Below are 26,844 nucleotides of genomic sequence, written 5' to 3'. Positions count from 1 at the left end.
GTGGGGAGCGCGCGGCGGCCCGGGCCCGCGGGCTCGCCCCGGCAGCGGACGCTCTGCGGAGGTCCGCGGGCTCGCAGTCGACGGACCCCACCGCGGAGCACGCGGCCGGCGCTGGGCCGGGCAAACGGCTCGTGCGAGGCCACGTGATTCCGAGGCGGGCGCCCCCCCCACCGCTGTGCAGGGGCCTCGTGGGAGCCAAGGGGTCCTGATTGAGTGGCGTCTTGCGAGTCCCTGTGGGCGGGTCCTGGTCCCGCCCTTTCCAGTCTGGCCCATCGACACCGCCGCCGTTTCCTTTGAAAGGCACAGGTGCCTAACTCAGTGCCTACAGGAAAAATCCACTCAGGCGCGGCGGCGGGGGCCGTCACTGGAAGGCGAAGCACAAAGAGACTGGAGTGAGGTAGGGAGACTGCCACACGGAGCTTCCCAGATGGCCTCCGTTCTGGCGCTGCATTGGCCACCTCACGGCCCTGTGTCAGGAAGATGCGTGTAGCGTGCCGGACGGGTCCGATTGAGGGTAACACTGCGGCGGCGCAGCGGGACGGACGGGTCGGACTGAGGGACATTCCACGCCGCTGCATTCCGCACCGAGCAAGGAGGGAGGGAAAGTCCGGACCAGAGACAAAGGGGGGGAGCCGAGTCGGGAACATCCGGGTCATTCGCCGCTGCCTCAATCCGGGACACGCGCGGGTGCTGCGGCCGCTCACGGTGAGGCCTGGCCGGGCGAGGGCCTGAGGGCGGCGGGGCCAGAGGCTGCAGTGGTGACGGAGCCTGGGGCAGGGAAGTGGGTCTTGGGGGTGCTCGGGCTCCGGTTTCTCCTGCTCCCTGAGCCGCCTTCTCTGGGCCCGGCCGCTCCCCCCCGCGGTGTGAGGGGGGAGCTGCTGCAGGGCCCGAGTACCCACGTCCCCCGGCCGGACCCCATTCCCCCTGCGCCCGGTGCGGGCCGGGCCTTGGCTTGCGAGCCTTGGGTGGGGACGGGCCAGCGGCCTGTGCCCCCGCCCGCCCCCCCCGGCGGCACTTGCGTGCGGCGGGCCTTGGGGAGCCCGCCTTGCCCCACCTGCGGGGACCGGAGCTCGGGCTCTCCCTGTCGGAACTCGGAGTGGCAGGGTCTGGGCAGTTAACCGGGCTGGGACGGGCCGAGTCCCTGCCCCGAGGAGCTCCCGGCCGCAAGTACCTGTGGCCTGTACAGCAGCTCTCCCCGGGGTATCTTCGCTCTCGCGCCTCTGTAGGGTAGCCCCTGCCCCCAGCGATTTCTGACAGGGAGATGACCCCTCTCAGCCCCACTTAGGGACTTACACTGGGTCCCTCCCTACCGTGAAGTATAAACTATGAGGGCCTCTTGAAACACCAGCACCACTTATGGAGTGCAGGGACTGCAGCGCTGGCAGGCGTTTCTGAGCACTGCCTTGAAAACTGTTTTACAGACCTAGTAAAGTTATGGAGCTGAAGAAGGTAATAGGGCTAATATCTGTGAGTTGCCTTTTGCTGTTCCACTGTGGATAAACCTCAGGGCTTCTGTATGTAGGCAAAGCCAAACACACGCTTTTTCTGTTCCCATCCTGTTAGTAGGGTAGTTTCATTTAGTCAGTCCAGCATTATTCTGATTGGATCCCATGCTTAGGCGCTCTCTACTCTTCACAGAAGCAGAAGCTTTTCACTCTTTGGACAAATTATTCATACATGTATTTTCCTTGTGTGGTAATATTTAGCTTCTCAAATAGGAAGTGTAAGTGTGTAAGACTAGCTGTGTTAGACACTTTCATACTAGTGTTCTGCTGTGGGCTAAATAAGAATTGTTAAAGGTAACCAGGATGTAAAACAAAATGGTGATCCTGTAATTATTCCAGGCACCTGTGAGCCCTCATTTGGAATACTGTATGCAGATCTATTTCCACAGGAAAGATACTGCTTTGGAGACATTGCATCACAGGGCAACAAATGGATTCTTTGGACCAGACAAGCTGGGTAGCCAGGGAGATCAGTAATGGGATATATTGAGCAATTCATCTTTTGGATGTAGGGTTTGGATTCAGCCAAAATAGTTAATGACAGATAGATCTTACCTGTTGTTTTTTTGATGTCTTATGTGAAATGAGTTTGGGCATCTCAGTTCAGTTCCTAGTGAGCAAATACCAGTATAACAAAAAATCATCACCATGGTTGGTGCTCTGAGGCAAAGAACTGAATGGGAAGTGGAGGCTGACCTCTTTATTATGTTTTCAAGTGGCTGTTGCAGGCCTCTTCAGTCTTCATGGCTGCTAGCTCAGTTCCATTCAGCACTAGTAAACTCATCAAGTTTAGGAAAAAAAAATCAAATTTAACAGCACTTACTTCTCATGGGGAAAAGAGAAGACTCCAGATGTTAAGAAATGTGAGATGGAATTGCTAGAAAATTCTTATGCCGCTAATGGTCTCAAAAGCTAGTAGCTATAACTGAAAAATCAGGCATTTCAGGTAAAACTGCTACTCTGAAAGAAAACACACAAGAAACAGATTTATTTTTGAGGAGTGGTTTAGTGGAAAAGGAGGTGGGATTCGGAGATGCTGGAGTGGTTCTTCCTGGTGCTAAAGTGTATTCCAAAAAGAGACAGAGGATTAACAGATTGATCAAACTCCAACAGTGATGCAATCCGAGTAATAAATGCTAGTAGGTGCTTTCACTGGAGGGACACTACAAAAGGGAATTCACTGGAGGTTAGACAGTCGCCTGCCTTGCTCTCCTATTGTACACTCATAACCAAGGGGATCTGCATTAGTAAGTGGCTCTTCTTGTATAGTCTTCTAGCTCTGCCATAATTGCAATCAGTGGGTGTAAAAGAGATGGCAGGCTTTAGGGTCATTGAAATCTGGGGTATTCTATGTAGTGGTTAGTCACCAGAAAGTATAGTAGCTGCCAAAGGCCTACCTCAAACAAACATATGATTTCCTAGATTTCTAAATACCCTGAGGAAGAAAATGGCAAGTTTCCTTACTCATCTGCTTTATTTTTTTTTCATGTTTGCACTCTAAATACCTAGAGTACTTCGTGGGGAAGTTGCTAAACTTCAAAAGGGAGGCTGCTGGAGAATAAGGAAAATGAGATCTCTAATACAATTCTTGGCTTGCCTGTGAATCTGGAACAAAGGGTTAAAAATTAGATGCGACAATTCCGCACAATGCATATAATACTTTGTACATCTGTGGCAGTTTCTGTCTGTGGATTTCAATGTGTTTTTTAGTTAATTTTACATTCTTTCATATCTCAGTTTTTCAGAAGAGTAAACAAAGGCAGAGATTAAAATGAAATGGTCAATTTCAATTGCATTATAAGTTTTTAACCTATATTACTGATAGGTTAAATTACTGAAACTGAAATGAATTAAAATCTCCAGTTTTACTTTCTGTGTTTACAAGTGCTTGTCGAAGTGGAAAGAAATACATGAAGTACACAATGAAAATCATTAAGTATGAAAACATTTTGCCATTTTCACAGGGCTTGGTGGTTAGGATACTTGAGCTGTGAACACTGTAGAGGAATGTTTAAAATTTTAAATTTGCTATTGGAGTTTAAAGAGACAACATGGAAACATTCTCTTGGGCATACATTTTATAAAAGCTTTCCCCCATCAATTTAAATTGTGTGCCAAACTTGGGTTGAGTCTCTTTAAGTAAGTAATTTGCCCAAAGTCATCCATTGTTATGGCACACCTGAGAATAAAACTCAGATCTAAAGACTCCATACTTGCACCTTAACCACTAGACAAGAATTCTTTGATTTTGTGCAACAAATATTGTTGTACTTTACTATTTTCTGGTTAAAGGTGGAGAGGAAATACTAACTTGTTTAAAGTCACATTTGGCAGATTTTTGTCTTGATTGGGTTTAATTTTTTTCTGCAGAATCTTCTCAATTTCTTGTTTCTGCATATTTCTAGCTAATCACTTTGAAAATCTGCAGACCATATACATTAACCTGTAAATAAGGAGGTCTGTTTTCTATCTAGGAGTGTATAATAGCACCATAGTATTTGTAGATCCATTTGTAGTATTTTTCTGAGCTAATTTTTAATGGATTTTAAGGTAGAAAACTTGCTACATGCCATGAAATCCATCTTCAGGTTTTCAAACTCTGATTATTCTCTAGCCCAAGCGATATGTGTAGATTGAAATGAATTCTAGAGCTTAAAAGTAAATTCACAGCATGAGGGACTTCATGCTTTCTTGTAAAATAATTAGGTCAACTAATAATTAGCCTCATTCGATCTATTTGTGTACATTAGTAAAATTTTCAAAAGCACCTATATTGCATTTTTTACAAGTGACTTAAGAGCCTAAATCCCAGTGACCTTCAGTGGAACGTTTACTTCTAAGTGCTTATGTCCTATTTGAAAATGGGACTTAAGCTTCTACGTCACTTAGGTGCTTTTGAAAATGTTACCACTTGACTACTAGACTAAACTGCTGAAATAGCTTGGTGAGAATCCTGTACTATTTAAGGGCTGTGATTTATCTTTTCCATGTAACGCTGATCTGATATTAAAGTAATGTAAAGGAAACTGATTTTTCTGTAATTATACTTAGCATTTAGAGCTTTACAAATATTAATTTAATTCCCCATGCTTCTATGAGAGAGGTCTGAGTTATTTCCATATCTCACATGGAGTGTGGGGGATAGGTAGATATACTTATACAACCTAATATATTTGACTTTTTTCATGTAAATAGGATTTTAGAGCCCTTCTCAAGACTTAATTTAATCTTGAGGTATAAACACTTAAACCACTAATATAGGCAATATTGTATAGAAACCCTCTGAAAGTAGTCTGAATTTGACTTGATTAATATGCTAAACTGATGAGTCAAATTTCTGTTCCAGTGAAATCTGAAGAGAACCTTCTACAGTTTCTTCTTACACTGTAAACTTGCTAGCCCATTGCACAGTGCATTGCTGCTGGAACAGGCAGGTAGTCTACAGAAAGATGCACGAGACTTTACCTTAAACCAAAGATAGTAGCTCAAGGTCCAGTAAGTCGTTTTGTTGAGAACCTTGTTTGGTGATAGCTTGTAGGTACTCTGTAGGCTACAGCAGTCTGAAAAGCCAGAATCTTTGCTCACATATACATATGCAATTTAGGACTAGTCTACACTTAAAATGCTACAGGGGTACAGCTGCAGTACTTCAGTGTAGATGCTACCTATGCTGACAGGAAGGTTTCTCCTATCAGCATAGGTAATCCACCTCCCTGAGAGGCAGTAGCTAGGTCTATGGAAGAGTTCTACATGGGGACTTAGGTCGGCTTAAGTGTGCCATTCAGGGGTGTGGGATTTTTTCACAACCCTGACTGATGTAGTTAAATTGACCTAATTTTCTAGTGTAGACCAGGCCTTAATCTGTTAACTTCATGGATCTGCATTTTTATAGCTGAGAGCAAAATCTGGCCCTTAATGTTTCCTAATGTTTATTATGCTTTTCAATAATAAACGTAGACTGTAGAATTTGAAATGTTCACATTGATCAGTTACCTCTTTTCTGCATCTGATAACTTGGGATATTCGATTAAGTTGTAAACACAATTAGCTTTCTCAGTTTGTATAGTGTGGACCAGCAGCTACTTGCTGTATCTGTCTGGTAATGAGTCTACAAGTTCTTTAGTGGTTGAAGGGAAAGAGAGGCTGACTGCACAATTAAAATGCAAGAGCTTAAAAATGGCCACGTGGTCAGACATATGGACCATCTAGCCCAATATCCTGTCTTCTGACAGTGGCCAATGTCAGATGCTTCAGAGGGAGAGAACAGAACAGGGCAGTTTGAGTGATCCATCTCCTGTTGTCCAATCCCAGCTTCTAGCAGTCCGAGTTTTAGGGAGACTCGGAGCATAGGGTTGCGCCCCTGACCCCTTTGGCTAATAGCCATCGATGGACATATCCTCCATGAACTTGTTTAATTCTTTTTTTTTTTTAAACCCAGTTATACTTCTGACCTTCACAACATCCCCTGGCAACGAGTTACACTGGGAATTGTGTGAAGAAGTAGTTCCTTATGTTTGTTTTAAGTTAATTTCGTTAGGTGACCCCTAGCTTGTGTGTCATGTGAATGGGTAAATAAAACTTCCTTATTCATTTTCTCCACACCATTCATGATTTTCTAGACCTCTATCATATTCCCTCCTCAGTCATCTCTTTTCTAAGATGAATAGACCCAGTCTTTTTAATCTGTCCTCATATGGATGTTGTTCCATACCGCTAATAATTTTTGTTGCCCTTCTCTGTACTTTTTCCAGTTCTAATATATCTTTTTTGAGATGGGGCAAGCAGAATTGCATACGATACTCGAGGTGTGGCTGTGTCATGGATTTATGTAGTGGCGTTATATATTCTGTCGTCTTATCTCTTTCTTTCCTAATGGTTCCTAACATTCTGTTAGCTTTTTTCACTGCTGCTGGACATTGAGCAGGTGCTTTCAGAGAACTATCCATGATGACTACAATGTCTTTCTTGAGTGGTAACAGCTAATTTAGACCCCCCTCATTTTTTATGTAATGTTGGGATTATGTTTTCTAATGTGCATTGCTTTGCACTTGTCAGCATTGAATTTCTTCTGCCATTTTGTTGCCCAGTCACCAGTTTTGTGAGATCCCTTTGTAATTCTTCCCAGTCTGCCTAGGACTTAACTATATCTTGAGTGATTTTGTGTCCTTTGCAACCGATACAAAACTTTCACCATCATTCTCTTTAATGAACTACTGAATATGAATATGTATGTCAGGGTTCTACTGCACATATTTCCTGATTCTTGCTCTGGGATTGATGAGTGTTCATCTATAAATGACACTGAATAAATTATTCCTTTCGTAACATGATAGAAAATGTTTTGAAACAAAGTATTGGTCTCATAACGTGACTTGTATCCTATTCTCACAGCATCCTTTCCATGAAATCTGCTTTTGCTTCCACAAGCAGAACAAATGATTAGAGGCACATACAGTATTCTTTGGGCACAGTATTTAACTAGCCCCACAAATGTTCTGGCATAGCAAAGAGCCAAATACATATCTCTACCATACTCATTTAACTTAATCTGTGTATGAGTGATTAGTTTCTAATTCTAGGGAAAGTTAGACCAACTGCAGAATTCTGGAAGCAGTATTATTACTTTATCTATTCACCCTATCCAGATCTCACTTTTTCTAATGAAATTTAGCTTTGTATAAAGATGAATTTAATTGTTAGCTTTCAAGTTGTATTTATGGCATTTCTGGAATATATGCGTTCAAGCAAAACTAACTCTGAAACTCAGAAGTAGGACTGGATGGAAAGTTGTTGTGAAATATCATTGAATGCATTAATGTGTGAGTGTGTGTTTCTTCAAAATCTAATTTGATGCTGTTATTCAAGACTTGTATGAAGTAGGTGTCAGATCTCTTTGGACCTTCTTTGTGTTGCTCAAAGGGAAAATATTAAAATTTTGAAGGTGACAAATTTCCAATTTATAGATGGTATGGCAAAGTAGTATGAACCAATGTGAAGTTCAAAATGAGGATTTCTATAAACTGGAATTAAAATGCTTTTCCATAATAAACTTAAACTGTAGAATTTGAAATGTTCACATTGATTAAATTGATACCCAGACTGTTAATGTGACAGGACGAAAGTAGTTATAAACCCTTTTATAGATTCCTTCATCTATTTAGATAGATGGCAGTTAGCATCTCATTAGTCTTCTATTACTGTGTACTGAAAGAGGAACTGTTGGGAGCCCTCTGGCTGTCATACAGGTTTATGTATTTACACAAATGAAATTAAACAAGTTGGCCTGACTTTCTGAGGTGCTGAGTACCTGCAACTGTTCATGAAGCTGGGGGAATGAAAACTTTTTGTGAGGAGATTCTATGAGCTGCTTCTTACTGCCCATTTAATAAATTAACTCCTGGGCTTTTGGGTACCAATTTAATTGTCTAAATGAACCACCTTCTCTTGCTTATCACTGCTTTAGTTTCATAAAATCGCAGGACTGGAAGGGACCTCAAAAGGTCATCTAATCCAGTCCCCTGCACTCATGGCAGGACTAAGTATTATCTAATATTTCCCTTCTTGGATTTTGTGTGAAGCTTTCTTCTCTTTCCATTGTCTTAATGTGCGTCACTCCTCCCTCTTGTAATAATAGATCTCTGCTTTGCTTTTCTTTTTTTCTGGTCTTGAGATCTGAAATTTTTTTGGCACATTTTGTTTGTGACCCTGATTCCACAGTATTGTCCTGCTTCTAGTAGTCTGTACTGCTTCCAGAAAGACAGGATTAAGTGTGGTCCTCAAGTCTAGTATCCTGAAATGACACCATGGGCCAACTATCTTGTGTATCTGCCAGCCTCTTTCTCTACAGGCTCACATCTGTACTCCTGTTTCTGCCCACCATTAATTGGTGGTTACTACTGCAGTATCATCAGATTGAAACTGATATGATCTTGATAGGATTGACATCTTAGTTGCTCCTGTGCAGAATAGTTTGTGTCCCAGCCAGGCAGCAGTTTACAGGCTACTTTCTACTGCTTTCTGGATTGCTGGTAGGGAAGCTCAGTAAGCATGATCAGCAGCATAGATGTCCTCCTCTGCAAGTGAATGGCACATCGGTCTCCTTAGGGAGACAGAATATTTGCACGCTCTCTCAAAATTTAAACCCCTATTGTTCCTGAACCTTTATCTTACTACTGGCAGTGTGGTATATGTTGTATCCTATTCTGACAGCATCAGAATGTAGTTGTTAAACTACTACTGAATTCCCTTTGCCAATGTAATGCAACTGTGAAACACAAGATGGAGGTAGTGTTCAAGAACTTAGTTCAAATCTAGTAGTTTAAGGCTTGTTGATACAGGAAATTTAGTGGCATAACCTATACTGGTAGAGATTATGCCAGTAAACATCCCTGTGTAGAGAAGCTGATCTTAGATCAGCATTTTTCAAATGTGGCCACATGCAGCCACTGTGGGCTTTTCTTGTGGCCACAGCCTTCTGGGCTGTTATGGGGTGGGGTGGGGGGGGGAGTAGCGAGTGGCCCCTCCCTGTTGCTCCTGGATGCACTATTTTGGTGTTGATTGCTGGGGTGCCAGCAGGGGTTGGGTCCTGTCCTCCCTTTGGAGACACCTGGGGCACAATGCTGGAGAATCAGGCAGCCGGTGAGTTCCCCACCTTCCCAGGGGTCGTGGGGGTCAGGCTTCAGGCTTCAGCCCTGGCGTGGCAGGGTAGCAGGCTCTGGCCACAGGACTTCGGGCTCCAGTCCCCCACTGCCTCCCTTCCACTCACCCCCATTGCTCCTGGCCCCTGCTGCCTCCCCCGATGCCTCCCTTCCAGGGCTTAATTTGTCCCGAGGCTTGACAGGGCTGAGTAAATGTGCTGTAAAAAGCAATACTTGTATGTTTGTTACTATCACTTTTCACAACAGACTTACTAGCTAGCAATAAAAAAATTACAATGATTTGGACATATATATGTGCATATTTTATTTGTTTTTCCTAAAGCTAATTAAGTATTTTAGGAAAAAGTGTGAGAGCGGCCACCAAAAAATTTGTCCTGAGAACCCCTCACTTAGATGCTCTGCTATTTCTAACAGAACTTCTATGCTGTGTAGAGCCTTAAAAAGTAATTGTTTGCCAGTCAATCTAATAAATGTTAAAAAAGAAAATGTGTGGAGTTTGAAGTGTATTTATTCATCACTGCATGACTAACTTGAGGTGTTCTATTTGCTCTAACGGGCAACTGTTTATGTTTTAGAGGGATTTTGAAGATGTCTGGGATCGCCCTCAGCAGACTTGCACAGGAGAGGAAAGCTTGGAGAAAAGACCATCCATTTGTAAGTAGAACAGTACTCTCAAGTGGTTAACTTCTGCAACTTCGCACTGAACTTGTGTTGTTCTGGTGTCCTTTTTTAATGTGAAATGGAACTATAAAGCAGCTGTTGAAAACTCCTCCTCTGATACATGAAGAAATGTCAAGCAAGTTGGTGTAGGTAGAGAGGGACTGCATTGTACAAATATATGTTTTGATGCTGCATCAGCGTTAAATGTACTTTCAAAAGTCTTACTTTGGGTTTCTGTTTTAATTCAGGGATTTGTAGCAGTACCTACAAAAAATCCAGATGGCACGATGAATCTCATGAATTGGGAATGTGCTATTCCAGGAAAGAAAGGGGTAAGACTTACTGTCAATTTTGTTAACATTTATCTCCCATGCTGAAAACTAATTTTTAACAGATGTAAATCATGAATAACTTTTAGTGCAATTTATGAAATACACTTTAACATAAATGTTCAGTTTTAATCAAATTCCAGAACTACTTTGGAAGACACATGGAATAGGCACATAGGAACTGCGATATTGGATCAGACCCAACGTCCATCTAGTTCAGTGTCCTGTCTGTGACAGTGGCCAGTACCAGATGCGTCAGAGGAAGGTGTAAATAGTCTACAGTAATCGTATATGGGATAATCTTCCCCTCTTCCTCCTGCGTTGTCTCAATATAGCCTTTAATACTTAGATTGGCTTAAGCCCTGAAGCATGAGGATTAACACCCCTTTCAAAATATTGTAGTTAATTATAACCTATATAATTAATTATAACCTCTTACCTATATAAATGTCCAAACCCTTTTTGAATCTTGCTAAAATTTTCGCCTCAGTGACATCCTGTGGCATGACTTCCACAGTTTATTACATGTTATATGAAAAAGTTTCTCTTTTTCACCTTTTTAATTTGAGTGTCCCCTTGTACTTGTGTAATGAGAGAGAGGAGAAGCTTGCTATTTGCCTTCTCTATATGTTGTTTTATTATGTTCCTCTTATTCATCTCCTTCTTAAGGTAAATAATCCAATCTTTTCAGTCTCTCTCCATAGTTAATCAAGAACAAGGAAAATTCTCATCACTCTTCTCTGAACCTCCTTTAATTCTACAGTATGGTTTTTGAGACAGAGTGATCAGTACTTTACAAAGTATTCCAGGTGAGACTGCACCATTGGTTTATATTCAATGGCAAAAAACTATGCTAATGTAGAGTTAAGGTTGCTTGGTAGTATGCTATCTCCTTAAAGAACAATGAGTTGAGCAAATTCAAAACTTGTGAAAACCAGGAAATGCACTGTTAAGGTAGCCTATGGAACTTTAACTCTGTTCCCTTTAACAATGCCCCATTATGCCCTTATAGTTTACTGTGCCAACCCTACAGTTGCTTCATCTCCTTTTACAGTTCTTTACCTCCTTTTATAACCCATTCACTCTCACCCACAGGATTCCATCTAACGCTGCTAAAGGACAAAAAAGGAGGGGGAGCGCTTGCCCACCCCACCTTGCCTCTGTTCCTTTGGGGCTGGTAGCCTATAGGAATTTGGATATGCTTCAGGTGTAGCCAGTGTATTAGGTGGTATGTACGCTAACAGCAGTAGGGCCACTTGATAAAGCTGTGTTTGTGTTCTGAGGACTTGTGTGGGTTACTTTGAGGTGTGTGAGATCTATATTTTGCACCCTCAGATGTGTGTGAGCAAAAGGAAGAGGTGCATGTGTACCTTTTAGGATCCAATATGCATAATTTCAGTGTAAAATTGTGTACATTATATAATTAGCAAGGCATGCGGTTTTATTACAAGGGTATTGTCAATAGCAAGCTGGGATATGAGAGTAGTTAAGCATTTATTATCTGCTTGCATACCCTGTGGTCAGTGTCCGGTGTAGCTGTGATGAAAGATGGCTCTGCTTGGTAGAGGTATGTTTGTGAGAACTGTGGATTACTTTGAGGTTTGTGACCTAGTTGTGATCTGTTTTCCACCCTCTTGTGTGTGAGGAAAGGGAAGAGTACATATGTACCTTCAGGATGCAATATGCATCATTTCTATGTGGAATTGTTGGTTATCTCAGTAGCAGGGCATAAAGCCTTTATTACAAAGGATATTGTCAGTAGGGTGGTGGAATATGAGAGGATCCTAATGCTTTAGTGATGGTTAAATGAAAGTGTATGTTGAGATGGTATCCTGAGAGTAAGTGTAAGTAAGTTGTAAAACGCTGTGAAATGGTTCTTAAATTGTACCTGAGTGGTATTCTTTCTAGGGAGTTGACCAAGTGTGTGAGTGTACAACCAGATCTGGAACCTTTGGAATCTTACAGTGTCAATGGCCAGTGTGTACAATGCCTCAATGTGTGCATACTCAGAGGGTAGAAGAAAGGTGGCATGGGCAACCTTCCCCCCCCACCGTTAGTCTTTTAACAGTGTTAGAGGGAACCCTGTGGGTGAGAGTGATTGGGTTGTGAAAAGAGTTGAAGAGCTTGTATATTTCAGCAACTGTGGGCTTGGCAGAGTATAGGTATGTATGTTAAGGGGGGTCTATTGGGCCAGTGCTGAAAGAGAGCAGAGTTAAGGTTGCATGGGCAACCTTTGCTCAACTCAGCTTTCTGCAAGGGAATGACTTACCACTAAACTACTGTAACTTTGCGATATCATCATTTTTTGCCATTGACTTTCCTAGTTTTTTTTAAACAGGAAAAGATCTGTTGGTAGGAGTTAATAGTCATTTAAGCAGTTGTACATATGTCCTGCAATTCACATAATACTCAGCCAGCCAGCCAGCCGCCCTTTCCCTCCCACTGCAACAAACACACCTCCCTATCCATGCCCCTGACTCAGTCACTGTGGTCCCCCAGCCCATAAGCAGGGAATGCATCTCCCTGGAGTCCGTTACCTGATAAACAGATTTTCTGTTGCTATTATTTCCTCCCCACCTATAACTTGATTTCTGGGTAGTTCGTGGAGTGAAGGACAACTATGTTACGGTGGAGTGTTGTTTCAGAATGGTTGGAGGGTGGAGTTTGTGGCTGGGCCAGTGAGAGGAACCACAGATAGGGTGGTTGTTCCAAACTACTGATAATCTTATGTCAGAGAGAGATCCTCTGATCCCTGTCCAATCGATGTGCCCCATCTTGAGAAACAGTGAGGTGTCAGAGTTTGAAATGTTTCTATGTGAGACAGCATATGTTTTCTGGTCAGCCATGAACCCTCCAATTTCCTGATTTATTGTTTTTCCAATGCTTATCAATAGCTTTTATATCGTCACTGTAACAATTATGCAGATGTTCAGCCAAATCCGAGTAAACTATCACGGCTCCTGGACACAAATCTCTGAATTGTCCAAATCTGCTCTGGATTATTCTATGAGATGCATGACAGGAATAAGGCCCCAGTGAATCGCCACAATGTTGGGTAGAGCACAAGCTCTAAAATCAATGGTTAGATGCTTCAGAGTGGGCAAAACATCATGCCATCAAAGGCCACCTCTTTCCATGCCAATCAGCCTGTAGTCAGCAATCCCCATGTAGTGGCACACACCTTGATCTTCTGCAGACTTCTGCCATCTTATGAATCAGGAATCACACACAATCCACACTGGCAACCCAACAAGAATCTGCCCCCAGACCAGGAAGTAGCCACTTCCACTCCCTGCCATCTGTCCCCCAGTGGCTAGTAAAATAGACGTTTTTCTCAGACAGCCAATCCAAGTCTTGCCTGTCTCTGGCTCCTTCCGACTTGATAGAACAAAGATTATGGTTTGACTGATTGCTGACTATTCTGCTGTGTTCACTGTAAACCTCTCAATAAAATAAAAATGTTATGTTGTAACAGCTTGTAGCAAGCAACAAAGATTTAATAATTCATTGTACAGATGTACAAAGGTTGGGACTAGAAACCTCAGTGGTAGGGTATTCACTGTGAGCAATGGTGTTGGCACAGTTCCTCAAACAACCCAGGCAAGCATAAGGTGGATGCATGGAAATCCTAATATTTTTTTTCTTTATTAGCAGACACACAACATAATCCTTCCAGAATGCACATCTACTCAAGCAAAGAGTGTTTTTTCTTAAATACTATTCACAATTTGGGTCCCCCAAAGACTTAGTGGGTGCCATGCAGTATCTTGGATAAAAATTGACTGAGACTATTTTGACCCACATCACAGCAATAGTCTGAGCTCTAGATCTGTGCCAAAAAAATAATAATCTAGAAACCTTTTGAAAAAACAGCTGATTTTTTTAGGGCTTGTGTTTCTGGAACCTCTGGTTTAAATGACCCCAAATTTGGGTCATTCACCCTGCACAGAACTCCCATGAGGTTCAGAAAAATCCAGTAAAGCATGTGCATTTTAGGGCACTTAAAAGTATGATTCTCTAAACAAGAAGGATACAGGGATGATGGAGGGAAAGGGTTCCTCTACACATCCTCTCCAGTGCAGGAGGCTCTGAAAGGTGTGAAGCATTAATTTCATTGTGATGGTGCCAGCTGAATGGGAACACCCCATATAGATGAATACAATCTGAAACAATAGCTCTGAGGCCCGCTGTATTCTACAAATGTACATTGGTATAACTATATTGCTCAGGGGTGTGAAATCCACTATACTGAGTAGCCAGCACTGTGTCAATGGGAGGACTTTGCCCTTTGGCATAGCTACCACCTCTCACGAAGGTGGATTAACTGTGCTGATAGGAGAAACTCTCTCTTGTAGTAGTCTTCACTGAAGCAGTGCAGCTGCGCTGGTGCAGCATTTTAAGTGTAGACCTGCAAACTGTTCCATTCATCTCCATTGGTCTTCCTATTCCCCTCCTGAGTGCTTTAGAACTTATGAAATGCATGAAGGATTCCTGTTTTCAGCCCCTTAGTCAAAGGAGCAGGACTTCCCCAGATTCTGGCTCACATAGGGAACAGGGAGGGGGCCTGAGACTCTCCCAAAAGGGCAGACACCCCAGAATCCAACTTAAATGGGGGAGGGTTGAACCACTGTAGATGGGCACAGGCCCCCCCAGATCCTGGCGCACACAAGGAGACAGGTAGTAAGGGGCTCACACACTGTTGGGGGAGAGGGGGGTCAAGGCCCACCACAATCCAGCTCATGGGGGGGCAAGGAGGAGGTCTCTGACCTCACTAAAGCTGCAAGAGTTCACCAGATCTGGGCACACACATGGGAGGGGAGAATGTGGAGCTGACAGATGCCGCCTGTCCCTGTTTTCCCCCCAGTTTCCTTGCCACTCACCCCCATGCAGCCTTCCCAGAGCCCCACACTTCCACTCCCCTGAGCCCCTAACAGCTCTCCCCTTTTCTACCACCCATCACCATTTATCCCCTTCGACATCACCCTTCTCCCCTTGCTGCAGGCCCAAACCTCACTTGTCTGCTCCCTAATACCTCATCCTTCCTAGGAAGCATTCACGTGTTTAATTTTTCATCCCAAAATTCTTTGATTACATTCCATCCAAAACAAAATTGTCACTCAAGACTCTCAAATTGTAGCAACCTCCAGCCACTCAGTCCAAAACTTTTTTTTCTCAGATGGGGGCTTATGCTTATTTTACCCATAATTATATTAATTAAAGGGTGATCCATAGCCAGCAATGTCAATAAAGTCTGTAATTCATCCAGTCATTAGTACCTGTCAGTTTAACAGTATAAAGCAACAGAAGGAAACTGTTTTTTTTGGAGGGTTAACTCAGAAACCCCTTGGTCAAATGACCCCAAGCTTGGATCACTAACACTACCCTGTATCCCCATAAGACACACCAAATTTCAAAGCAATCTGAGTAAATGTACAGATTTTAGTGCACTTACAAGAGTCAAACTTAAAGCATATAAAATAGTAGGAATGGAAACCTTCAAGCTTTTTTCCCCCCTGTATCTGCATGCATAACATAAAAATGTATGGGCATGTCTTCACTAGCAATGTTTAAGCACTCCTGCAGCAGCACTTTAATGTGGCTGTGTAGTCACGGCTGTAAAAAAACAAAACAAAACCCTACCTCCACGAGTAGCTCCCAGCGCTGGGAGCACAGCCTACACTGCCACATTACAGTGCTGAAACTTGCAGCGCTCAGGGAGGTGTTTTCATACCCCTGAGCAAGAAAGTTGCAGCGCTGTAAGGGGCTAATGTAGATAAGCCCTTAGTTTGCTTAACTACTTTTCCTGGTTTGAGTCCCCTAAAGGTTTAGTGGGTGCCATGCACAACTTTTGGTAAAACTTCACTGGTTGAGACCATTTTGACCTACAGTATATCAATAGTTTGATCTCTAGTTCTGGACAAAACAAGACCACATAGAAACTTTTTAAAAAGTGGCTGTTTCTTTTTTCAGGTCTTATATCACTGCAGCCCCTACCTCAAATGACCATGAATTTGGGTCACTAACCCCCGCAGAAGCACACCAAATTTCAGAGGAATGCGACTTAGCATATTGTTTTTAGGGGATTTAGGTTGAACTTTAAACAGAAGCTGTGAAGCAACCTTAACTATAATGCTGACATGCTACCATAATAAAGGCATTATAATATCTGTGTATTATTCTCCATCCCATTCCTTACACATCCTAGTATCACTTTTTCTTTTTTTGACTATAGGTGCACATTGTGCAGAGGTCTTCATTATCTGTAGTGATGCACAGGACTCTTTCCTGAGTTAATAGTTAATTTAGAATCCTGTAAGGTATATGAGTAATTTAGTCTCTTCTCGCCGAAATGGGTATTACTTCATATTTATTGACATAGAACTTCATTTGCCATTATGTTGTCCATTCACCTACTTGTTTAGGTATCTCTGAAGTTCTTCATAGTTCTCTGATCCTAACTAACCAAAATAAATTTGTCACCTGCAAATTTTGCTACCTCATTATTACTCGTATTTATTAATTACCTGAAAGAGGATATTTAAACTTTAGATCTAGTATGGAATCCTGAAGCACCCTGCTGTTAATGACAAATATCTCTTCTGAGTAACCTGAGTATTTGGACAACTTGCTCAACGTTACTTTGCAATCAAATTGACATCTGGTTTTAGTTGGTATGAATTTCCAAACTTGCAAACCTCAAATTAGTTCTTGATGCTTGTATAAAAATATACAAACTAGAAGGAAGATCTGTCAGTGAATGAGATTTGCCAACTTAATACGTAAATCAGTTATCCAAAATAAGAGAATCACCTATAATAGCAGATAAAGGCCTGGTCTATACTCAAAAATTAAGTTGATCCAGATATGTTGCTCAAGTATGTGGGAAGAATCTACACCTCCTGAGCGACATGGTTAAGGCAATCTAACCCTCAGTGTAGACCGTGCTAGGTTGATGGAGGAATTTTTCTCTTGACCTAGCTACCGACTCTCGGAGAGTTGAATTAACTGCTGATAAGGAGAACCCCTCCCGTCTTGTGCTGCTGTAGCGTTTCAAGTGTGGACAAGCCCAGTGCACCTTCTCGAGCATAATTATGCCCTCACTAGATTGAGTAATATCAGAATGCCTTCCTAGCTTTTACTGTTTGTTCTAGAATTCCTTTCTTGATATTCTTTCCCTTTTAGATCAGATTTCACAATGGAAACAAAATAGTGTTTCTTTTACCATTTCCTTCCACCCTCTGTCAGATATTTGTCTTTTGAGTGCAAGCTCTTGAGGACAGGGATTGGGTTGCCTTATGTTTGTATGACGTACAGCATCATGAGGTTTTGAACCTTATTGGTGGCCAGAGGCATGTTAGCATTTAAATAATAAAGTATGTCCCCTGTTGAGTTCAGATGTGTTCATACTAGATGTCTTAATTGACTTATTGGCAAACTGAAGTGTGTTTAAATCATGCTTACGTGGCAGAGCAAGTTTTAGGTTTTTTCAGTCAGTGCCTTCTCTACATGTAAGGTAACTTCTTGACCGTGTCTGTATACCACTACTTGCCTTGTTCATACATATGGACCCAATAGGTACACCGATGCAGCTGTGAGATATTATTGAAATGCTAAAAACTGACTTGTACTCTTAAACATCTCATATGATTTGCTGACTCTTAAAATATAAATTCCCAATCGTAGCTCATCATATGAACTCAATTAAATAAATTGCTGCTAATAGCAGGAAAGATGTCTTTCTGACAAATGATTAGAGTTCCGTGTTGGCTACATTTCTTTATGGTAATGTACATCGCCAACCACAGACAAACTTTGGGATTTCTTGTAAAATAGGTACAGAAATCTCACTTCAATGCTTAGATATCATGGTGGGTGATCTGTTCAGCAAATGGCAGAATTTTGCACAATGAGAGGGGTCAGAAACTGAAGAGTACTGTACCTGAATCTGTAGGAAGGAGGTAGAGTACATGCACCCAAACTACAACTCACCCAGGATGATGCAGCTCCCTTACTGGTGCCAGAGGTACTGGGGGATTGTAAGTGACCAAGTATTTAGGGCCACTGTCTTGCATCTTACATGGTGCTCCCTAATGCAACACAGTGCATTGGTACAGGACGGGCATGATGGAGAGACAACTCCTACTGAAGCAGTGACCCCACTTTTTGCAGCACCTGAGTACTCTTTTAGTAATCCCCCATTGTGAAATTTAGTGAGAAGTGGTATGACTAGTCTGTATCTAATTCATCATCCTTAAGGGGTATACCTAAGTAACTTCCTACCTAAATGACAAGAGGCCACACTGACCCAGGTGCAGTGGCAGCAGATAGAAAACCGGTGGCCCGGTACCCTATTACCACAGCAATGTGACTCAGGTAGCTCAACCAACTTCTTCATAGGGGGATGGCCTGTAAAGACTTCAACACCCTAGAGAGACATAAGGAGACAGCCTGTAAAGATACCTTCACTGTTCCATCAGTGACTGATATAATCAGCACCAACCTTCTTGGAACTTTCCATGTGTGCCCATGCTGGTCTTCAGGATGAGAAAAGGAGTACTTGTGGCACCTTAGAGACTAACCAGTTTATTTGAGCATGAGCTTTCGTGAGCTACAGCTCACTTCATCGGATGCATAGCATATCGTGGAAACTGCAGAAGACATTATATACACACAGAGACCATGAAACAAAACTTCCTCCCACCCCACTCCCCCGCTGGCAACAGCTTATCAAAAGTGATAGATAAGCTTTAGATAAGCTGTTGCCAGCGGGGGAGTGGGGTGGGAGGAAGTTTTGTTTCATGGTCTCTGTGTGTATATAATGTCTTCTGCAGTTTCCACGATATGCTATGCATCCGATGAAGTGAGCTGTAGCTCACGAAAGCTCATGCTCAAATAAACTGGTTAGTCTCTAAGGTGCCACAAGTACTCCTTTTCTTTTTATGAATACAGACTAACACGGCTGTTACTCTGAAACCTGTTCGGGATGAGAGCAGCTTCATCTTTTGTTGTTTTTCCTCACGGGAGGGCATGCAGTGAAGGTTGGATTGCAACATTCTTACTTTCATTAAAATCATGGGTGGGTGGGGTATTCTTAGTGAGAAACTGAAGAATTATCAGTGATAGATAATAGTGTTAGTTAGGATTGGGATATTAATAATAGCAGAGTAACAACACTGAGGGAGAAATGTGAGAATTCTGAAGAACAGTTGCTTAAAACAAAGTCCAGGAAACAGTTAATTGAAATTAACTTAGTGCCTTAAAACACAAAATACATTTTAAAGAAGGAAATTAAAAAGTTTTTTTTAAGAAACCTAACAATAGGTAGGCAGAGAGGCAAGTATCCTATAAAAATATTAAAATAAATACATATAGTATAGTGGATAGTCATGTAATAACCCTATTTGTTGTGCTTGAATGGTTTTTTTTTCCCCTGGCATGCACCTTTAATTTCTGTGTCTGTTCTCTTTAGACTATAAACTCCCCATCTATTTTGAAAGTGCTTGGCATACTTTGGATGTTACCATAATCTAACTAACTTTGCTGAAATTTCCTGACAGACACCATGGGAAGGAGGCTTATTTAAACTACGGATGCTTTTCAAGGATGACTATCCCTCCTCACCCCCAAAATGTAAGTAAAGTGACAGAATACCAGTTTCTAATAGAATGGTGTTGAATCTGAGTGCTTATTGCTGTATGAAAAACTAACTACCTGCTTTCTGCTGATAGTAGGGTGGAAGTTTTATAACACTTCGTTAATTATCCTGGATGTTTAATGCCTATTATAGTTAAAACTGAAATGGTTATAATCCTTATTTTTATGTGCGTTTACATACCCATCTTTAGAATAAAATTTTCCCTGGCTTGCCTCTTTAGAAAGTTTAAGAAAGCTGTTCAGCTACTTAAATTCAGGGAGATAAAAAAAACCCACAGATTTTTCCTTGGTTTTGTTTGCTTTTTTTTGGCTTGAGGTTTTTTAGGGGGAAAGGGATTGGGTTTTTTAATTAATGATCACTTTTTTCTAATATGGTTCCAGTAATTATGGCTCAGTTTTGAAACTTGGCATAGTTGTCACTGACAACTGTTGCATCTGCTAAGTTTTGTACTGAAAATTGTGTATTGTGCATTCTTGATAGAAAAGTACCTTAAGTTAAGAGGATAGCACGTAAGTGGAAGCAGTGTGAATGTGTGTTTAGCGAGTGCATACTTGTTTTGAAAGACCTCCATAAGCTGAATAGACATACAGCAACAGCTCTCAGGCTACCTAGCTCCAGATTTTTCTTCATTCTGTTTTTTAAAAATCTAGTTTTAATTAAATATTAAAGATGGGAGATCAAATTTTCAAAAGTTAGGATTATTCTATCAGTTTTTAACTTAGCAAAGTTGTCTACCTCATATTTTTCTGTTCCTTTCCCTTAAATGTTCCCATGTACTATAAGATACCCAGGAGGTGCAGTGTTGTAGTAGTAATAATTTTTGGAGTGTTTTCACTTTAACATTTGATATCATAATCATAACATTACATTAACATTAATTTGGCTTTTTTGCATGTGATATGTGTACAGGACACGTATTACATAAATAATTCTTTCTTTGCAATTTTTTATCCTACTGCAAGCTGTAGAAACCATTTGTATTTATGATTATCTTTGGTGTTCGTAATACTGGTATTCTGGCTGTAGAGTCAATACATTCTGCTTTATGATAGCTATAGAGCTACTACTGATCATAATGTTCCAGTGTCCATTAGGGAAATCTTTAGGAAAACTGTCTTTTAAAATTCATGGATATCTCTGTCTATGGAGTTCTGTTGCCCTAGCTAATCACTGCCTTTCTTGAACAAATTATTTTTCAAATCTATTATTTAAGTTACCACATACAGCTTTTTAAAAACAAGGCTGTTGCTTTTTGATGTCTTTAGCATCATCTGAGGCAGGAATGTGTTATGTCACATTGATGTCAAGATTTAAGTTTTTCCAATTCAAACATAAGAATGGCCATACTGGGTCAGACCAGTGGTCCATCTAGCCCAACATCCTGTCTTCCGACAGTGGCTGGTACCAGGTACTTCAGGAGGAATTAACAGAACAGGGCAATTATCAAGTGGTCCAATCCCAGCTTCTAGCAGTTAGAGGTGTAGGGACATCCAGAGCATGAGATTGCATCCTGACCTTCTTGGCTAGTAGCCATTGATTGGCTTATCCTCCATGAACTTGTCCAGTTCTTTGTGGAATCCAGTTATGCGTTTGGCCTTCACAGCATCCCTTGGCAATGAGTTCCACAGGTTGACTGAGTGGTTGCATGAAGGAAGTACTTCCTTATGTTTATTTTAAACCTGGTGCCTATTCATTTCATTGGATGACCCCTGGTTTTTGTGTTTATATGAAAAGGAAAATAACTCTTCCATATTCACTTCTTCCACAGCATTCATGATTTTTAGATATCTATCATACCTCCCCCCCAATCGTCTTTTTCCTAAGATGAACAGTCCTTGTCTCTTTAATCTCTCCTCATATGGAAGTTGTTCCATACCCCTAATTGTTTTTTGTTGACATTCTCTGTTCTTTGCAATTCTAATCCCTTTTTTGAGATGGGCGATCAGAAGTGTATGCAGTATTCCAAGTGTAGGCATACCATGGACTTATATAGAGGCATTATGATATTTTCTGTCTTATCTATCCCTTTCCTAATGGTTACCAACATTCTGTTAGCTTTTTTCACTGCTGCTGCACAGTGAACAGATGTTTTCAGAGAAATATTCATGATGACTCCAAGATCTTTTTTGTGACTGGCAACAGCTAATTTGGACCCTATCATTTTGTATGTGTAGTTGGGATAATGGATTGAATGTGATGCTCCCTGAGAGAGTACAATATGCCACCTAAAGGTTTTTGTCCTGTTTCTTCAGGACCTTGGAAATTTATATGATGTGTTTAGGCTCTTTCTTCAGTTCATCTCCAGTTTAATGCTGGTGACATAACAGAGAGCCTTTCTTTTCACTTGTAAAAGTATACAGCAGGCATTTGGAGAAATATCAGCTGGCTTGAAAAATTCTGCCAGTATTAATGGAATTCCTCATTTTAAAGATAGGGAATATTTCTGAAACTGTCTTGCTACAGAATCAGTCATTTGCCACTTTGCTTTTAAGTCCTTACAAAGGCAATAGAGATATTAAAGAAACACAATTTAATTTTAGGGACAAAATTGATTGTACAACCTAAATGGAATAGAAATGTCCTGATTTAAATGTAATTTAAGCTTAATTTAAAATTCACTGTTGTGTTCTGAATGCAGTTATTGGTCTTGTACATAAAGATAAAATGAAACAAAAAAAAAATGGAAACTTAAAATAGACAAACTTTTAGTAAGGAGACTTTTTAAAGGTATTATAAATGTCTCTTTAATGTAACATTTGCAAAGAATGGGGGGAGTAGGTGGTGAAAATGTATAGATGTGGTCATCCGAGTGGATGTGCTTCATTATTTTATGAAGGCGTGTGGAGTGTTGATATAAGTAGTATTACTTTTTGGGCCCAGACCATCACAAAACTACTCTGAATAGAGCTTGGTGAAATAGCAAGAGAAACTGTCCTCTGGTGTAAGAGCTGTTGCTTGTGGCAGTGCTTGTTTTGGGAACTGTATTTCAAAGCAGGATGTTTGTTGTGCTCCTCATCATGTCAGTGTCCATTAATGTTCATACAGCAATTTAAACATATAAAGAGTGTTGTGTGTTAAATATTATCCAGGATACTCTTTCAGTCCACCATATTTCATAGCAGTGGTGGGATCTGAGCTCTGGGAGGAAGCAGTAAAGGTTTGGGTGAGCTGCTCTGTACAGAGTTCTTTTAAGTAATAAGTGATCCCCTGTACATTTTCACTGCACTTAGTGTCATTTAGCATTAATGAAATCCTCCTATCTTAGCATGAATAATAGGTAATATTGTTCATTCAGAACATATTTTGGCCTGGATTGATTAACATAATCAGTAATGTGACTGAGATCTGGCATGGAGATACAAGTAGACCCAACGAAGGAGGGAGAACTAAAGGTAACTGCACTGCAGAAAAACTTCATGGATTTTCTGAATGGGATTGTGACAATGGGAGATTGGTTGCCTTGTGGTATAGGGGAAATGGCCAGCTTTACTAGAAGTCGACTTTTTAAATGTTCTGATTTAATGAAACTTGGTTCAAAATCTTAGATTTGCACATAAAGAACTCTTTTCTTCCTTAGGTAAATTTGAACCACCATTATTCCACCCAAATGTGTATCCTTCAGGCACAGTGTGCCTCTCCATCTTAGAGGAGGATAAGGATTGGAGGCCAGCAATCACAATTAAACAGGTCAAAACATTCTTCTGTTAAAACTACACCTTTGCTTGCTTTGTCAGCTTAACTTTTGTGTGATTCTCAAATGTCTTGTGCACAATTCTACATTTTATTTATAGAAGTTCTGAATTGTATATGTTTCATAGTAATATTTACATAAATTATTTTTTCCATGTTTTCTTATACAGATCTTGTTAGGAATACAAGAACTTCTAAATGAACCAAATATTCAAGACCCAGCTCAAGCAGAGGCTTACACAATTTACTGGTTAGTAGCTGGATTATTTATTTATTTATTTAACAAACACATTGACTGGCCTATAGCTGTTTGTAAACCCTGGGTCTCAATTTGTGTGATTGATGGTGAGACAGGTAAAGCAGCTTCTAGAAAATAACTTCTGGGTCTGCTTTATGTAGAGATGTTTAGTTCTATCCTGTAACCTCAACAAAACAACCAAGTAACTTCAAAGTTAAGGTTGAAGGTCCAGTGATAGCAAGGCAAGTTAATACAGTAGCATATAGAGGCCCTAATGAGGAATCAAAGTCCCATTGTGCTGTACGGATATGTAAAGAGTCCTTGCCCCCTAAAGAGTTTACAATCCTAGGTTAACAAGACATAACAGTTGGGTGAAATTAATGTGTAGAGGCAAGGGAGAGGACGGATAAGTTAACAAGTCCTGTACAGTAGCTACTGTACAATCGTTCCTCATTACATTCCTAACTGTAATGAACTGGGGGGTTCTGTAGCCATTTTGGTCTTAAATTAGTGGGTTTACAGTTATTTTGGGGGAGTTTGTGCAGTGCATATGGGGCAGCATAGGAAAGAGTATGGAGATCTTAGTGAGAAGTGGGCTTATGGGTGGTGACAGCTGGAACTTTGTCAGAATGACATGGCATTGGATGCAATGAGGTTATCCGTTTGAAAAGTAGTGTAGGGCTAAGCTTTGAAATCTTAAAGGTAAGAAAGAACATCTCTGATTGTCTAAGCAATCTTCTCTGAGATCCTTCCTGTCCCATAAGCAAAGAAAGACAGAGGGCAGAAGATTCTGAAAGTGAATTGATGGCTAGGTAAGTGGTGCAGGATGGAGAGCTTTCTTTGCAGAACATTGTTGCAACTTCTGTGGGAAGAGGCGGCTGCATAGCTTGGATGGCTTCCACCTCAGTAGAGGAGGGACCAATCTCCTTGGGGACAGACTAGCTAGAATAGTCAGGAGGGGGTTAAACTGATAGCAAAAGGAGATGGTGGAAAGAGGGAAGACATGAGCACTCAGGTGGCAGAAAATTGAGATGTTGAGAACAAAATGAATCAAGGAACCAAAAGACATGAGGGGAAGAAATTTTTTAATTGCCTATAGACTAATGCTAGGAGCCTGGGTAACAAACAAGAGGAACTGGAATTGCTCATTTATTAATCTGGTACCCAAATGCATGGGAAGACATGGTGCTTCATAAACAGGTGTCCTTTTTATATGAACTGTTAAATGTCCCTGTTCAAGAATAAATTTCCTTCACATGCCAATGCTTTGTTTAGATTTCTGCTGTACTGTGTTATTTCACTACTGGCTAGTTGTTCTGCAGTAGTAGCCGTGTTGTAAACTACCAGTACCAGTTCCACGAATTATCTTGTCTTTTTCTTCCTTTTAGCTATAGGAAAGTAAGTTAAACTGCACATCTATACACAGCCTTCTAAGCCCAGCATCTTCTCTTGCCCGACTTTTAGGGTGGGAAGAAAGGGCTGTGAGACCCTGAGGAGAAACCCTGTAATTTACCAAATCTTCAGTGAGATTGTGTTCTGTGGTGATATAACATGTGTAAGAGAAACTTTGGAAGAAATGACATTATTTTAGTATACAGTGTAGTGTAGTGGTAACCGTGTTGATCCCAGGATATTAGAAACACGGGTGGGTGAGGTAACATGATATACGTTAGTGTATGAAGAGCATTTAATGAAATAATAGAAACGTCATGGTATTTTCACAGACATCTATTCTGTGGCGAATCTAACAGAGTAACTCTGTAAATGTCTTGTCTCCTTCCACAAAATGCGTTTGCTTCTGAGATACAATCTTCTTCTTATTTCCTGCAGCATACCCTACTGGACAGATGTTAGTGAGCTCTGTCTTACCTGGGCTACCAACCTGTTTAGACTAGTCAATTCTTTTCAAACAAAATGGGTCCTGCAGTGCAAATGACCCTCTCATTAATTAAATGAGCAGTGTTTGGACAGTGAGCTGTTGGTATAGCCAAGATTTTTTTTCTGTTTACCCTTTGGACAGTTCAGTCATGGGTTTTCCTACTGTCATGAGTACATAAGATACTTCATCTTTTCCTAATCTCTCTTGCCTTAAGGAATAATTTAAGGGTCTCATATTCATTGTGCAGCTTGACATAATTGACATCTGAAACGTCTAATAACTTTTTTTTTTATATCCAGCCAAAACAGAGTGGAATATGAAAAGAGGGTTCGAGCACAAGCCAAGAAGTTTGCGCCATCATAAGCACCTGTCATACAGCATCTTAAAAAGGAAGGGATTGGTTTGGCAAGAACTTGTTTACAAAATTTTTGCAAAATCTAATGTTGCTATGTACAATTAATATTCACTTAGGGGAGGGGGTCGTATGTGTGCCATTTTCCATATTCGCCACTTGTATACAGTTCTGAATTCGCTGAATTGCCCCCAGTTTTTTCATACAGGGTCTCTTCCTTCAGTCTTTTGTATTTTTGATTGTTATGTAAAACTTGCTTTTATTTTAATATTGATGTCAGTATTTCAACTGCTGTAAAATTATAAACTTTTATACTTCTATAAATTCACTAGTATCTCTAGTTACTTTGCTATCTGATGCAGGCATGCTTTAAAATGTTTAGAACTATATTTAGACTCTAGCTGGCTGTATGAAAAAATCATACCCTCCACCCCCTTCCCTCCCCTTAATTTGTTTTTCTATCTTTCAGAAACTAGGTTGTTATTGCTTAAGAGCCTCAGAGATCCAAAGTCAGCCAGCATCTTGATTCTGCATCACTTCCTTTTGTGTTTATATGGCGTTTTGTCTGTGTTGCTGTTTAGAGTAAATAAACTGTTTATATAAAGGTTTTGTTTCATTATCTTCATTTAAATGATAAAAGGAGAAAAGCCTTCCAGTTAAATATAGTCTCAGAAAGCAAAATTAAATGACCCTTCCTTTTTATAAAGGCTTCTAATATTGTACGCCTGTTTCATTGTTAGCCTTCCCACCCCGCACTCTCTTATTGTAGAAGTGACCCTTCTCTAACTCTTTACTCTTGAATGATAGTCTCTCAGACTTGGTTAATCTAAATCGATTTCTCAGGTCTTTTAAGGAAAGTCCATTCTGACTAGCACATT

The 26,844-nt window shown here is 40.9% G+C and overlaps 1 protein-coding gene across 3 annotated transcripts; it reads left to right on the top strand.

Annotated features, from left to right (window-relative positions):
* On the top strand, window positions 1-26,570 carry UBE2I (ubiquitin conjugating enzyme E2 I). 3 transcript variants are annotated; one of them, XM_007063673.4, is made up of 7 exons: window positions 1-705; window positions 9,739-9,817; window positions 10,072-10,155; window positions 19,710-19,782; window positions 23,385-23,494; window positions 23,668-23,747; window positions 25,914-26,570. In XM_007063673.4, the coding sequence occupies exons 2-7, from the start codon at window positions 9,752-9,754 to the stop codon at window positions 25,975-25,977; spliced, it is 477 nt and encodes a 158-aa protein (XP_007063735.1). In that variant the 5' UTR covers window positions 1-705; window positions 9,739-9,751; the 3' UTR covers window positions 25,978-26,570. The 3 variants fall into 3 exon arrangements, with proteins under 3 accessions (XP_007063735.1, XP_043380051.1, XP_043380052.1); XM_043524116.1 differs by having other exon boundaries at window positions 170-397; XM_043524117.1 differs by having other exon boundaries at window positions 691-1,449.
* Window positions 26,571-26,844: the final 274 nt, after the last annotated feature.

The sequence above is a fragment of the Chelonia mydas genome, chromosome 10 (assembly GCF_015237465.2).
Source record: "Chelonia mydas isolate rCheMyd1 chromosome 10, rCheMyd1.pri.v2, whole genome shotgun sequence".
In the NCBI taxonomy this organism is placed as follows: Eukaryota; Metazoa; Chordata; order Testudines; family Cheloniidae; genus Chelonia; species Chelonia mydas.
The sequence above is the reverse complement of the archived record's forward strand: the minus strand, read 5'-3'. Positions and strand labels throughout refer to the sequence as shown.

Coding starts and splice junctions, on each gene's coding strand:
- UBE2I (XM_007063673.4), top strand. CDS start 9,752: ATGTCTGGGATCGCCCTCAGCAGACTTGCACAGGAGAGGAAAGCTTGG. Junction 10,156..19,709: donor CTATTCCAGGAAAGAAAGGG/GTAAGACTTACT, acceptor ATTTCCTGACAG/ACACCATGGGAAGGAGGCTT. Junction 19,783..23,384: donor TCCCTCCTCACCCCCAAAAT/GTAAGTAAAGTG, acceptor TTTCTTCCTTAG/GTAAATTTGAACCACCATTA.